We start from the raw sequence: 15,501 nt of genomic DNA, 5'->3' as shown, positions 1-15,501 counted from the left end.
GTCCATATTTGACCCAACATTGGGTTGAAACAACCCAGCATTTTTTAGAGTGTATATATACAGTATATCCAATTTCGACCAATACTAGTACATTTAAAAACTAATATGGTGCTTGTGACTATTTTACATATATTTGTTTGACTGGCTATTTGTATTTTGTGAACAATAACTTGATGGCATAAATTGTTTATTTGTTTGAAGCGCTGGATGGATATAAACAAATGTCTAGCATGTTAAAAGATTTATACATAACATATACAGACTACAAGACATTTTTGCCCTCTGTTTTTTTGCCAGGCGATTGCGTTACCTCCCATTGCTAAATGGCCTTATCAGAACGGCTTCACCCTCAACACCTGGTTCCGCATGGATCCTCTGAACAACATCAACATGGACAAAGACAAACCCTACCTTTACTGGTGACTTACATTCACAGCCTACGCTTTAATGCGGTTATATATAACTTTGTCAACTCATAGATAAAACTTGCTTAGCAGAAAAGAAAATGACCTTCAGCGCCTGCTTCTGTAAGTAAATTAAACTGAGTGGCTTTGTTTTAGTGTTTAACACAGAGAGAGAGAGAGAGTTCTGGCTGCTTTGCCACTTATATAATGAGCTTTGTTAGAGGATTTTGTTTTTTGATGATGTGGTGGATTATGCAAGCATAAAAGGGAATTAGGTCAGATTCTGCCGATTAAACCAATAGGTGTTTGAACCCAGGGCAGAATGTTCTGGAATCACTGGAAAATCGCTGCAGAGGGGCACTAGGGTGGAAATAGACATTAATTTGGGTTTTTAATGTCAGCCAGGCAAAAAGAGCATCATATGTAGAGACTTGTGGGTAATTAGAGCTCAGATCAATAGCGCAGACGCATGTTTATTGGCCAGGATTCCAGGAGCGAGGGAAAATGTTCCTCGAGGGAGAAGGAGTGAGTGTGTTTTGAGAGAGAGAAAGAAGGACAACATCCATTAAAAAAAAAGCGTTTCTTAAATGTTCTTGAGTTCACAATATTGAGTTCAGTTCCTCCATACATTATGTAGATCCAGGCATTGAGAAACTGCCCCAGACTTTGTGAGGAGGTTACAAAACAGCATTGTTGAAGGCTGCCATGCTAATAACACTAGCTACCGTTTGAGAGCGAGCGCTGGGTCCTGCTTGCTGTTGTGTTGCCAGATCTGTAGCCTGGAGCTGCCAAGCGCAGGACCGCTCACACAGACTCAGAGTTCAGTCTGTGCATGATACAGATTCGGAATAAAAGGAGATGTTTCGGAAAGAAAAACAGAGTATTGATTCACATTGAGAATCACACTCATTCTTTGCTCTTGAAGACACTAAAACGCTCTCTTGTGCTGTTAGTTTTCTTGTATGTGACGGTGAATACTTCTATTGTGGCGAACAGAGAACACAAAACTGTCTTTGACATTTGACATACAGTAAGATATCTTTACTCGCTCCTATGTTTTGGAACAGAAAACTAGTTAATGCATGTCAAGAAACCTACATACTGTGCTAAAAACATTGTAGACCAGCCTAAGCTGGTTTTCAGGTCTGGTCAAACTAGTAGACCAGCTTAAAACCAGCTGAGGCCAGCAAAACAAGTAGTTATTAGAAAGCTTAAGATGGGATTTTCCCTGCCCTGCTGAAGTAGAACATCATAAACTAGCCTAAGATGGTTTGCTGGTTGTAGCTGGTCTAACATGGTCTTAGCTGGTTTAAAATGATCTCCTAGTTTGGCTAAACTGGAGTTATGCTGGTTTAACTGGTCAGAAAGATGCTTTTTCCAGTCTGACCAGCCAAAGTGTCCAAAACTCCTATAGAAAACCAGGCTGGGACAAGAAAAAAAAAAACATCAAACCAACTGTAAGGTAGTATAAATTTTTTTTTTTGTTTTTTTTTTATATACATATATATAGTTTAGGTGGTTTTTCAAGGCTAAACTGGGATTCACAGGATCACATCTTAGACTGGTTTAAGCTTTTTTTAAAACAAGAAATGATGTAGATATAGCACATCCATGTGTTATGAATTGCTATATATTGTGTATTTTTCAATTTTTCAATTTCAGTTTCCGCACAAGCAAAGGCATTGGCTACTCGGCACATTTTGTGGGAAACTGCTTGATTGTGACGTCGTTGAAGTCGAAAGGAAAGGGCTTCCAGCACTGCGTGAAATATGACTTTCAGCCCCGCAAGGTAGGCTTTCATTTCCAGCTTTCTCTCTCTCTCTCTCTCTCTCTCTCTCTCTCTCTCTCTCTCTCTCTCTCTCTCTCTCTCTGTGAAGGAGTAAGAATTGAGTGGATGCACTTGTGAATTTTCTTGCTGTGATGCTCATTGAAAATCACGAAGCTGTGTCGGAAAATGCATGATCCAGTTAACTGGGCTAAATATGTTTACAAACTGTTACTAAACCCCAGGACATAAGATAACTGAGGCCATTTTCTGTTTTTGTTTTGTTGAATTGAAGGGAAATCTCTTGGAAATCACTGCACAGCTGCTGCAGTTTTGAAACATCTGTCTAATAAATGATTTCCTTGTTTCTACTCAATGTTTAATGCTCTTAGCTGGTGTAATCTTTATAAATGTTAATTACTCAAACTTGCTCTTTTGAGCCTTAAGGGATTTGCCAAGGTCGTGAAAGTCTTTCCCAAAATTAAATCTTACAGTTTAATCGTACATTCATGGGGGCAAATTAGCATATTGTGTGAAACTGTGAGTTGATGTGCAACATAAGATGATGCAACTTTGTGTTAAATGCAAAATAAAATAAATTAAAAACTTAATAATAAAAATTTAAATAATAATAATAAATAATTATAAATAATTTATAACAAACAAATAAATGGGATGAGCACTTTAGTGGGAGACAGAATTTAAGAAATTCAATTGAATGTTTTCATTTTCATGTGTTTAGTGGAATAATGTGCAGATAAGCGATGTGATTCATACTTCTTGTGATCCAACTCATGATTAAAACAACAGTTCATTGTTAGTTTAAGAAGCCAAATGCAGTTCTTTGGATTAATCAGATTTTCCTCTATCATGCACATGTAAATGAACCGTTTAATTCTTCTGATCTCCAGTGGTTTAGACTTATATAGGGTTTTTCTTTTTCTTTTCGTCTTCCTAATAACAGCTTTGACATTTTGATTTAGTGACTTAATATAAGTGGTAACAGGCTTTATAGCAACTCTATTAGATTTTTAATGTGGTTTTGTTTTGAGGATAAAATAAAATAAAAAAAACTGCAGAAAGGTTGCAGCAGCAGAATGGCAATATCATAGTTCATGCATATATGTATGTATTTTTCAAAATAGCTAAATGGATATGTTAGTCATGTTGTTTTAAAAATGAACTAGTATGAAAGAGAAAATGATTAAGAACAGCTCTGTTGCGTGTTACGTTGCTTTAAAAATATACAACAAGCAGCATGCTTCTTGTCCTGAAAGGTGTGAGCTTCACTCCAGAGTGTGTTTGAAACACTGCACCATATCGTGACTATTTCGTGTGGTGGCACATTGACATCTCCTCTCCTCTCCTCTCCTCTCCTCTGATGTATTATTTATATCTAAATGCAAATTTGACTGCATTAGACCTTCTGCTGGCTGCCCATGAAAACGGTTTTGGGTTGAAATGTGTGCTTCCAGTGCCAGGAAAGAAAAATACTGCTATTTAAAAAAAAAAATGAAATTCTATATTTTTCCTGATCTTCCTGATTTCATAGACTATTGCAGCATTTAGCCTTTAATTTAAAAGGTTTTGATGATTACTGAATTAGTCTGCTATCAAGAAGTATTGTTGGAATTTGCATGTAATTCAATTACTGTTATATTATCAGTCTTTTATATAATTTTTATGATGTATAAATGCAACTTGACAGTGTATCTATCTATTTCCTTATAGCAAACCTATAATTCTATTTCCTAGAATAGCAAACACTGATAAATCATTGATTGTACAAGAGAATAAAATGAAAAGGGTTTATTTTGTTTTAATGCTGACAAAATCACAATGTAATAACTTTTTTCCTTCTCTAGTGGTACATGATTAGCATCGTTCACATCTACAACCGCTGGAGGAACAGTGAGATTCGCTGCTACGTAAATGGACAGCTTGTCTCCTACGGCGACATGGCTTGGCACGTCAACACCAACGACGTAAGACCACTTTGTTATCACTCTCTCAGTCTTAGCTGCCGGATGTTGTCTCAGAGTATTATCATCACCACTGTGTGCACAGTGTGAAATTAAACTATGAAAGATGCATTGATTTATCACAGTTTCAGAATACATAAATGACGTTTATTTCTGTCAGCAAATCAAGCCAATCATGTAGTGCATGCTGCAAAAATCCTTTTCTTAATCAGTAGTTTGTTTTTTATGTATATTTTAGATATGCCTTTATATATGTTTATATATTAATAATTATAATAGTTATTTAAATAATAGTAAAACATTTTTTTGAAATATTGGTTGTCTCCCTCTCTCTCTCTATATATACTGTATGTACATGCTGGGTAGTAATTGATTGCATGTGATCTGGATTATGTAATCAGATTCCAAATATTAAGTACTTAGATTATATTACCTTTTAAAATACTTGTAATCAGACTACAGTTACTTTTTTATTAATTACATGATTACATATTATTCACACAATATCAGTAAACTGTTCATAATTTATTGATTCTCCCTAATTCTTCTTTTTCATATTTTAAATGTACCTTCCTAAAATAACCTACCACTTATATACATTCAGAAAGTCTTCCAGTTTTGTGAATATTCACACAAAGACCGGTCACTAGTAAGTTGGTTATAATTACACAGAAAGTTGAGAGGCCACACAGCATTCGACCACTGGATTTAAGAAAATCCTTTCAGTTTTAAGAAGTGGTTTCTCAACATTTCATCGATTCAGAAGTAATCTAAAAGTAATCAAAAAGTAGTCTGATTATATTACTAAAATGTGTAATGGATTACGTTGCTAACTACAATTTTAATTGTAAATTGAAATCAGCAATCGACTACAATTTGTAAGTAATCTACCCAGAGTAAAAAATATAACAAAATGTAATTATGTTTGGAATACACACAACAAAAATTCCGATTAATAAAATGGAACACTCTAATGTAGAAAATCTGAAATACAGACTTTATTTTGCCAGTTCAAACCTTTTATGAGATATTATCTGGGGGATTCAACGATTGGATTAAAAATAAAGGACACAGACCTTTGCCTCTGTTTTGCTGTACTTCACTGAAAGCAATGTAAGATAATTAAAAGGTTGGACCAGCAGTGCTTAACCTCAGATCTCCTGGGTGCCGATTTTGATTAAACTAATAGGCAAGTTTCAGCACTGAATAACATATCTGTAATGCTACATCTCAATTACGCTGTGAACCGTTACTCGCTTATTATGAAGTTTGCATACTGACATCCACTATATTTCCACACCAGCGCTCTTATTTTTTTCCCCTACTATTCACTTTTGAGAGATTGTTATGGAGAACTCCAAGCTGTTTTCTTCATGTGCTTATCACAGAGCTATGACAAATGTTTCCTCGGCTCATCTGAGACGGCAGACGCCAACCGAGTGTTCTGCGGACAGCTCGGAGCCATCTATGTGTTCAGTGAAGCGTTAAACCCTGCTCAGATATTCGCCATCCATCAACTAGGCCCAGGATACAAGGTATGTATCAGATTTGTTACACACCAACACTTCACAGTCACCATTGATCTCCAAGAGATGTTATTCCTTTGTCGGTGACATTTGGTTATTGATTAATGTGCTTTCCAACATGACTTCAACACCCTGAGGAAATAACCACGTTTTGGAGATCTAAATCTCAGCTGGTTTCTAGATGGTCATTATTGTCCAGCTACCATGTTACAAAACTGGATTTCACTAGTGTGAAATGCTGCATTTACATATTGACTTATTATTAAACGTTTGTTTGATGAACCTTACTCTTTTTGTTGTCCAAAGTTTCTCAGTTCTGCTTCTTAATGAAGTCTTGCTCCAGATAGTTTATAGTCTTTCTTTCCCTTTTCATGTTTCTGGCACTAATTCTCAAGGTGCTTTTGAAGTGATTTAGCGTTTCATTGTGTCCATGGGGTAAACAGAGCAGGTTACTGTGAATTATTTTTTTTCAATGCTGTATCCTTATTAAATATGAAGCTCTGTCATATTAGTAATTAGGACTCGCAGCAGTTTTTCAATCTCATTGTGCAAAGTGTAATTTTCTCTGAAGCACCAGGCTTTGATTAGTGACTCATTATCTAAAACAATAAACCACATGCATGGAACGGATAGCATATGTATCCCAAAATGTACATTGGTTCAAAGCCATTGTTTATGAATGATGAGCTTTTGCTAATTTAATTACAAATTCACCATCTCTATTGTCTTTGCTCCATTAGAGTAGTGTTTTAGTTATGGGCTGTGTAATCTACAAGGACAAGTAAGCTAATAACTTTGCTTATTTTTACCTTTTGTGTTTTAAACTACCTGGTAGACATTTGCACTGGGTTTTCTCTAATCAGTTTGGGCTGGTCATTTCCCTTATTAATTGTGCTTCTAGACCTCTGGTTCGCGCTGCCCCTCACGTCGTCGTGACGGGCAGGTTGGCAGAAGCAATGAGCTGTCTGCTTCGGGGAGAAAGCAATTACCCACCTCAGATGAACCTGTGAATGGAGTCTCTCGAAATCTGAAAAGGGGTTGTATATTTCAGCAGAGTGCCAGCTATCAGGCTGCCTGTCAGCTCTTCGGGCTGATCTACCTTGTCTAGTAATAGGGCAGAGGCCTTCAGAGTTTATGTAGCAGGGCTAGACTACAGGGCCTGGCCCCCATTTGATGAAAAACGCTATAAAATGGGGTTTTAATTGTGATGGATCCACTATAAGCAATACCGTCTCCTTTAAAATAGTGTTTGTGGAACGAATGACAGAATGAGGGTGCAAAAATAATTTTTTATTAGAGCCTGCTCATGCAAGTATATTTAATAGTTGTAAAAGAAACCATGAATGTGGAATAACACATATTCCATATGATTTGCTGAATTCAGTCATTGTTTTGTTTTGCCTTGTTTTGTTTTTTTTGGCTTTGCTTTGGCTTGGTTTGGGTGGTCTCAAGTCATGTTAGTTGCAATAAATCTTAACTAGATTTTTTCCCCGGTTTTTGTTTTGCTTTCGTTTGTTTTGTTTTGTGTTTTTCTTTGCTTTGCATTGGGTTGGTTTCGTTGTTCTCAAGTCGTGTTAGTTCGTTAGGTAGTTTTTTCCCCCCAGTTTTCAACCCTTGTCTTTAGTGACTTCTGTTTCCTGCCCTCAACGTCTGACACCATTATTTGTTCTGTTGGCTGTAGTGTGTTGGCTCTTCTTAGCCTTTTAGCAGAGTACCTGCCCGGACACGCACAGTCTCCTGTGATTTATGTGACTGATCTAAAGATGACCTGATTATTGCCGTGACTCACCAGAAAAGGCAGTCTATGTTGCAGCTGCCTAAAAACACTAACCCCCAATCAGACTTGTGGTCTTGTCTTAACTGAAGCATGAACAGGTTTGATCTCAGATTAGCAGTTTTCAGTGTCACATGATCCTTCAGAAATCTTTCTAATATGCTGATTTGGAGCTCATGTGGAAACCATGATACTTTTTTTCAGGATTTTTTAATGAGTATAAAGTTGAAAGGGTCATGAACTGCCTTTTTTATTATTTTATACTGTTCTCTGAGGTCCACATATAATCAAAATTTGTACATCAAAATACATCATAATTTAGCAGTAATAGGCTATTTTCTGTCCTGTTTTGACCCCCCTCATCAGAACGCTCTGTTTGAATAGGCGTGGCAGATTGTAGACTCGGAAGTAAACGCCCACTGCTATGATTGAAACAGTTGTGTATGTTTGACAGCCTACAGCCTTCATGGATGGACGCTGCTGTGATTTAGGTTAAAAAAAGTATAAATACTCAGTACATATCAAACTCAGTACATATTTGCCTCTCTCGTTATTTACACTACATGCGTGAATCAGTGGGCGGAGCTAATCAGGCAGTGATGTCTAAGCAGGCGTCGATCTTCTTCTGCGGAGGCGGGGTTTACCCGCTCTATTACGTCATAGAGCGACACATTCCACAAGCTGTGGTTTTGGCAGATTGGCTTCAATATAAGCTGTTTTTAGACTAACAAGAAAGTTTTGAGTTCTGAAACTTACAGGATGTTTTTATAGTACGATGACCTTTTATTTGTCAAAAGATCAAGGGAATTTTGATTTCTCAGTTTTTGACCCCTTTAAAAAGAACATTTATATGTGTGTATGTTTTGTATTTCATATTGGATTGAAGCGGTACTAGTCCCTTTCTTTGTCTTTCTCCCTATTGTCATGGAAGACATATGCGCTATTGCTACTGTGAAGTCTCACTATGAGAAAACATGTGAGCATTACATCAGATTCTGACAAAAGTGTATCAGACGTTACGCCGACATTCTGTCAGGTTTATTTTCTTCTGATGCTGTGCTTTCAGCTTTTTTGCAAAACTGTCAGCATGCATTAACATGCTGTGGTATTTATTTTCCAGTCCGTCTGATGGATTTTGAGATTTGTTTTGCGCTGTATCATATGTTTGCAGCAGCAACCTGACCAGCAACAGGTGACATTTACGCTATCTCTGTTCAGCAAGCAGAATAAACCAAACAACATGAATCTTTTTAGGTCAAAATAAGCATACAGACCAGCAAATCTGGTATGTGTTTCTTTTTCTCTTTCTATTCTCCATTTTGAAAAGAATAAAGGTAACAGTAAAGCTAACGTAAGCAACAGCTAAACAGATATTACTTGTTTGCATATAATGCTATATTTCATTTGCTCACAGATTGTGAATGGAAAAATATGGGCGGAAAAAATAATTTTATCAATTTTATTGCCTTGGAAACCGTATCCACATGGCAATAATCTAACGACAACAAGTTAATTACAAACACCCTCCTACATCTTTAAACAGACACTGGTGCACAGTTAGTACATGGATAATGAAATATGAATATAAAGGGCCAGGTAGTTCGTTTCTGAATGCAGAGGTTTATGTCTGTTCAGAATTGGAAATAAAATCAGTAGTTGTTAACATCTCATTTTTAGTCTTTGTTTGAGTTTAGGGTAATTTTAGGTAATACTTTATTTTAAGATGTCTTTGTTATACATGTTACATGTACTTACTATTATAATAACAATAAATTATGCATAATTACATGCAAGTAACCCTAAGCCAAACCCTAATCATATAGTAAGTACATGTAGTTAATTAATATTACTCAGTACTTAAATGTATAATTACACTGTAACAAGGACACCTTAAAATAAAGTATAACCTAATTTTACATAAAATTTATGGCAATTTTACATAACATTTGATTAAAAATGTCAAGTAACCTAGATTATATTTACTAAAATAATGAATGAATTGATTGAAATATATCATATGACAACAAAAATGTGGTGCAGAACTATTTGAAGTATTTATTGTTGAATTATGTGTTGTTTTACACAAATATAGCAAGAAATAAAGTATATACTCCACAGTATGCAGTATGTGATGCACTAGTGTTCAATCTTGAACATAGTCCATTAATATGAAATCTTATTATTAATAATATGAAATACCATTCAGAAATATTTTTTACAAAATTAATATTTTTTATTCAGCGAGGATGCATTAGATTGGTTAAAAGTGACAGTTAAGACAGTAATAATAATATAAAAGATTTCTCTTTCCTATAAATGCTGTTTTTGTATGTTCTAATCCTGAAAAACAAATTATGACAATTTCCACAAAAATATGTAGTAAAATATTTAACTCTTTTCAACATTGAAAATAATAAGAAATGTTTCAAATCAGCATATTAAAATGATTTAAATTTTGAACATAGTCCATGTTTTAATGTGTATCTTTGGGGAAAATAAGGTTTTCTGCCCTTAATTGTGCATATTATGATATTCAGACATGCTCATATGTGCATATATATGTTACCTGGTCACATGACAAACTATAAACAATGTTTTTGTTCATGCAAGTGTTATCAAGCGCGTGTCTGCTGATAAAAACACAGGTGATTTTCTAAAAATGCCTTGTTAGGATTGTCTGCTTACTGCACATTTACACAGTTAGCACACGTCTGGAGCAGGTTACATCTGGATGACATCATCACCTGGGATGTACTGCAGGTGTTGGGCCGCAGGCCTTTGATTTGACAGCACACAAAACAACCTCATAAATGATAATTCAGCCGGGGAATTCCCACATTGCCCCTACTTCATCTTCATGATTATTTCATGCCACCAAGCTCATTTATTATTCATCATGCTCCCACGACTTTGGATAAGATTTAATCACTGCATAAAAAGAATCTTCTCCTTTTCATGCTAGGAATTGTAAATCCTTACAGAATAATACGATTTACATAGAGGTACTATTTTAAGACGTGTTAAATATACATTGTCATATTTGGTTAATTCTCTCACCTTTGTCTCACTTGACATGTCTCACTTGTGTTATGCACTGTTTAGAGGCAAATTAAGACCAGATTTTCTTTCTATATTGGTCTATATTTCTCTTTTTAATCCATCCCTTTATCATTATTTTTTTACCTCCCTAGAGCACCTTTAAATTTAAATCAGAGAGCGACATCCACCTGGCTGACCACCATAAGCAAGTGTTGTATGATGGGAAGCTAGCAAACAGCAATTCCTTCACTTACAACGCCAAAGCCACAGACGCTCAGCTCTGCCTGGAGTCCTCCCCCAGAGAAAACCCGTCCATATTCGTGCATTCGCCTCACGCTCTAATGCTACAGGTAAATGTCTGCTTAATGCTTTAAGACTGCGTTCTACTTTCTTAGTGCTAAATAAACCACATAATGGTTGGTAATGTCACTAAATGTTAATCAGATGCTGCATTGTTTAGCTAACACCACAAGATAATGTCAGTGTTTGCTATTCAGTGTTAATTGTTTGGATGAACACATTTCCGCTGCGATTAGTCAGTGCTTAATGTGAGTCAGTAGTTTTAACAGTGGCAAAAAATTACTGAATGCATCCACCACTACTTTTTTAATCCATTTGATTTTTTCCTTCTCTTTCTATATAGGATGTGAAGGCCATCGTTACACACTCCATTCACAGTGCCATTCACTCCATTGGCGGTATCCAGGTGCTGTTTCCTCTCTTTGCACAGCTGGATTTCCATCAGCACAGTGAAAGCCAAGTGGAGACCACAGTGTGGTAAGTAACATCATTTCCACCTTTTGAATGAAATTAATACGTTTACTCAGTAAGGATGCATTCAACTGATTGAAGTCAATTATTTCAAATAAATGTTGTTCTTTATGCTGACTAATCTACTCTTTAAATCCTGAAAAAAAAATTAAAATAAATAATCAAACATTAAAAAATCCCAATATTCAAAAATACTAAGCAGCATATCTGTTCTCAACATCGATAATAATAAGAAATGTTTAATCAAATAGCATATTTTAATGAAAATTTAAAAATTCAGCTTTGGCATTACAGAAATAAATTACAGTTTTGTTTAAATTGTAATATTATTTTCCATCATATCTGTTTTAACTGTGTTTTTGATCTAATTAATGCACCCTTGTTATGCTTCAATGTTTCAAAAACATGAAATAATCTTACCAACCCCAAATTTTTGAACGGTAGTATTTTTAAAAATGTTTTTGTATTTTATGGCCAATAACTAGTAAATGTTAGATATTAAAATTCTATACTATTATGTCAAATAATTAAAAAATAAAACACTATTAAATTAAAATCAGTAGTGAATTTAAGCATCCAAATTAATATTCATTTTGAGATTTGTTAAAGATTACATTTAACGGTGTTATTAAATATTAGTGTTTTTAAACATTAACTTTAGGTTAGTTTTAGATGACGACAAAGGTAATCTAAATATAAATTAATCCACAATAAAATATCCAATATTAGCTGATACGGATAAATGAAAAAAAAAAATTATAATAATAATATCAGCCAATAACCTAAGCAATATATCAAGTACAGGATGTTCTTACCATTCATTCCATCAATATTTAGTCAGCAAGTCTTTCATTTTGAATCTGCAGTGGTTACCCATATAGTTGTGTAATTAAATGTTTTCTGTGCAGTTCCTCTCTCCTGGCCTTCCTATTCGAGCTACTCAAGAGCTCAGTGGCAATGCAAGAGCAGATGCTTGGTGGGAAGGGTTTCCTGGTGATTGGGTACCTGCTGGAAAAGGTGATGTCTCTGTATTCTTTGTTTTTCTTATTCCAACATACAATTTAGATTGGTTAAAGTTGAAGTGTGTAATTTTTGCGCAGTTAGCAGCACAAAACGGAATTGCAAAAATAACTTTTTCCAAATAGGTTTTCTCCAACCATTGTTCAGACAAATTGGTAGTTCTACGGCCAGGAGCATTGATTAGGCCATAGCTATTATGTTGGGCCACTCAAATAAACAGAATAATGTTTAAAGCACCACATTGTTTACACTCTTTGGGGAAATCAGCTTATGAATGTCTTATACTTGTGCATTAATTTGGATAAGAGAATGTATTTTAACACTAAACTCACCTTAAACTGCAAAACTTCAAGGGATTTTGATGTGTAATGGACAAATTGTGCTTTTACTCAATTCACAAATACTTGCTCCTTTCTTTAAAAGGCTATAAGAGTATTAAGATTTGTACTTTTCTGAAGGAGTTGTCATGACCTTGCTTGACTCAAGCTTTTGTAAGCATGAGCTGAATTAAAAAAAAACACGCACAAAATTCTCTTGCTAGGACAGAGGAGAAATGGTGCATTATGGTTGATGAATGACAAACGCCCACTTCAGCATTTCCATGGTGAATGCTGGTTCAACAGCGCTATTATATTCCTCCTTGTTCATGGGTTTATTGCAATGTCATACAAATTAACCCAGTGTCATTATGCTTTATGCTTTACTTATTAACAACTGTCCTTATTTCATAGTCTCAATATACCCATGGCTCCATCTGAAGTCGGCTCTTGAGTAAAAAGACTCACTTTGTCATTTAACAGCAGCAGCTGTAAATCTGAGCTAGACGACACCTGAATGATCCCGCTGCCTTGCGTCCCATTCACACGTAGCCGGCCATCTGTTTGTGTCTCGTTTATACTCACTCCTGTCTCACACCATGCACCTGTCTGGACCTCAGATGCCAGCTGAGACTAATAACACACAAACTCGCTACAAAGTTAAAGTCTTTGTTTAGCTGCAAAGTCAAACGATGGCTTCAGATGTTGGTTGGTTCATTTTTTTTTTTTTAAGGAAACTGAGAATTACAGGTTGGTTTGGTAAACAAAAATCTCATAATTGTTTCTCAGGCATCTCGAATGCACATCACCAGGGCCGTTCTGGAGCAGTTCCTCGCTTTCGCCAAATACCTGAATGGCCTTACCCACGGTGCGCCTCTTCTCAAACAACTCTGTGACCATATCCTGTTCAACGCAGCTATTTGGATTCACATACCCACAAAGGTGAGCAAGGTCATGTCTTTTGCAGAAGATACTCATGTATGTCCCGAGGAAACATGACAGCAATTAGGAGCATCTGAGTACACTGTGATGGGCACCGGTGTCATGAGACCGTAGTGACCTGGTCAGATGACCACGGGGTGATAGTTGCTGAAGTAAACATAAGGCAGAGAGTTAACTCTTTAGTGTTCACATCAGAACAACAAATTAAACTCAACTTGCGCTGCGTCTGAAGATTTTTTGTCCGACGTCACAGATTTAGGATAACCCTTCTGCTCCACTTGTATTTTTACAGCCTAATCAATTCCTGATGCATAAAATCAAGTTCCATCCTATTTATTTTTTAATTGAACATTTTGTTCAATGCATTCTCATTGAATATCTTCTTTCACTTGAAAATTAAGTAGAAGTAAAATAAGTTATTAACACCTTTTTATATCGACTTTAATACCCGACTTTAATTAATCTCTCTTGGTTAATAAGTTTCATGTTGTGTCATCTAAAAAGCAGACACTTCTTTGTTTAAGGAAAGCTTTTTACTGAAATTGTTTACTGCTCCTAAACTGCTTCTTGTTCATCAGAATTTTTTGACATTAACAACGTCACAGTCTGTCACCTCATTCACCAGAAAATCACAGCCTTGAAGAAAAGTAGTAATAGTTTTCTTTAAAAAGATTTACAATCCAGTGACTTGTGAGCGTTTGCAGTATTGTCACAGATGGCTGGTAGATTTAGAGTGACGTTCAAGCTTTGAAAAAAATTGTTTTAGAAATTCGACGAAGGAGAGGATGAGGCGTTTTTAAAAGAGGCCAAACTCTGTGCTGCTAATATGTGTTGCTCTGCACGGCTGCTGACTGTCATGAATAAATAAAGGAGATACGAAAACACATACGGGATCAAAACAAAAGCCATTGGTCACTGGAAGCTTGCCATGGCTCCAAAAAGAAGAGAGATAGTGGGAGTTTTCTCTCTCTTTCTCTAAAGAGATGGATAACAGAAAGAAAGAAAAGCAGAAAGAGAGGGATGGAGGGAGAGAGAGAGAGAAGGAAATAAGCAAAAGAAAAAGTAGAACAGAGAAAGTAACGAGAAGAATGGATAGATGAATGATGGAACAAAGAAGAAAGAATAAAAGAAAAGACAGAAAATGGGAAAAAAGAGAATGACAAAAGAAAGGAAAAAAGAAACATTGTAAAACTGAAAACTGAACAGATAAAAGAAAAGGAAATGGAAGCAAACAGAAAAAATAATGAAGATAAGAGAAGGAATGGGAAAAAATCAACAGCTAGATGAATAGAAATGAAAAGAAAGAAAGAAAGAAACAGTAAAGGAGGCAGAAGGAAAAAATGGATATGGATGATGGAAGGAAGAAATATAGAAAGGGAAAAAAGTGAATGAAAAAAGTGAGGAAGAAAAAAGGTAGGAAGGACAAAAGGTAGAAAAGGGGAAAATTAAGAGAATGACAAAAAATGGTAAAAAAATATATATAAATGAAAACTGAACAGATAAAGGAAAGAGGGGGAAATGAAGCAAAAAGAAAGAAGTGATGAAGATAAGTGAAGGAAGGAGAAAAGTCAACAGCTAGATGAATGCATTGGAAAAAAAAGAAAAGAGGAAAGGAGGCAGAAGGAAGCAAGCAAAAGAGAAAAAGAGGCAGAAAGGAAAAATGGGTATATGGATGACAGAGGGAAGATAAAGGGAAAATAAAGTCAATGAAAGAAAAGAAGTGAGGAAGAAAAGAAAGAAGGAAAAAAGAAGGTAGGAAGGACAAAAGGTAGAAAAGGGGGAAAGTAAGAGAATTACAGAAGAAAAAGTAAAGGAGAAAAAACATGACTAGATGAAATATATATGAATAATTCTTTTTGTTTTATTTAATATTTTTATAGCCACTATCCACTAATATGGTACAATTTGGTGTTCTATTAATTACTTTTCTGAAGCAGTAAAGGCACAAAATTGGAGTGACA

At 35.5% G+C, this 15,501-nt stretch overlaps 1 protein-coding gene across 1 annotated transcript in view; it reads left to right on the top strand.

Moving 5' to 3' along the window:
- The window catches only part of LOC107683414 (neurobeachin-like), a 267,384-nt gene that overhangs the window by 69,863 nt on the left and 182,020 nt on the right, over positions 1–15,501 (top strand). Inside the window, exons 5-12 of the mRNA XM_016479471.1 lie at positions 298–419; positions 2,067–2,193; positions 4,035–4,154; positions 5,540–5,686; positions 10,643–10,840; positions 11,134–11,267; positions 12,170–12,278; positions 13,388–13,540. Of these exons, the coding sequence (XP_016334957.1) occupies positions 298–419; positions 2,067–2,193; positions 4,035–4,154; positions 5,540–5,686; positions 10,643–10,840; positions 11,134–11,267; positions 12,170–12,278; positions 13,388–13,540 (1,110 nt within the window). The remainder of the gene's footprint in view (positions 1–297; positions 420–2,066; positions 2,194–4,034; positions 4,155–5,539; positions 5,687–10,642; positions 10,841–11,133; positions 11,268–12,169; positions 12,279–13,387; positions 13,541–15,501) is intronic.

Source organism: Sinocyclocheilus anshuiensis, unplaced genomic scaffold (genome assembly GCF_001515605.1).
Source record: "Sinocyclocheilus anshuiensis isolate Anshui unplaced genomic scaffold, SAMN03320099.WGS_v1.1 scaffold1170, whole genome shotgun sequence".
Lineage (NCBI taxonomy): Eukaryota > Metazoa > Chordata > Actinopteri > Cypriniformes > Cyprinidae > Sinocyclocheilus > Sinocyclocheilus anshuiensis.
This window is presented reverse-complemented; position numbering and strand designations above follow the sequence as displayed.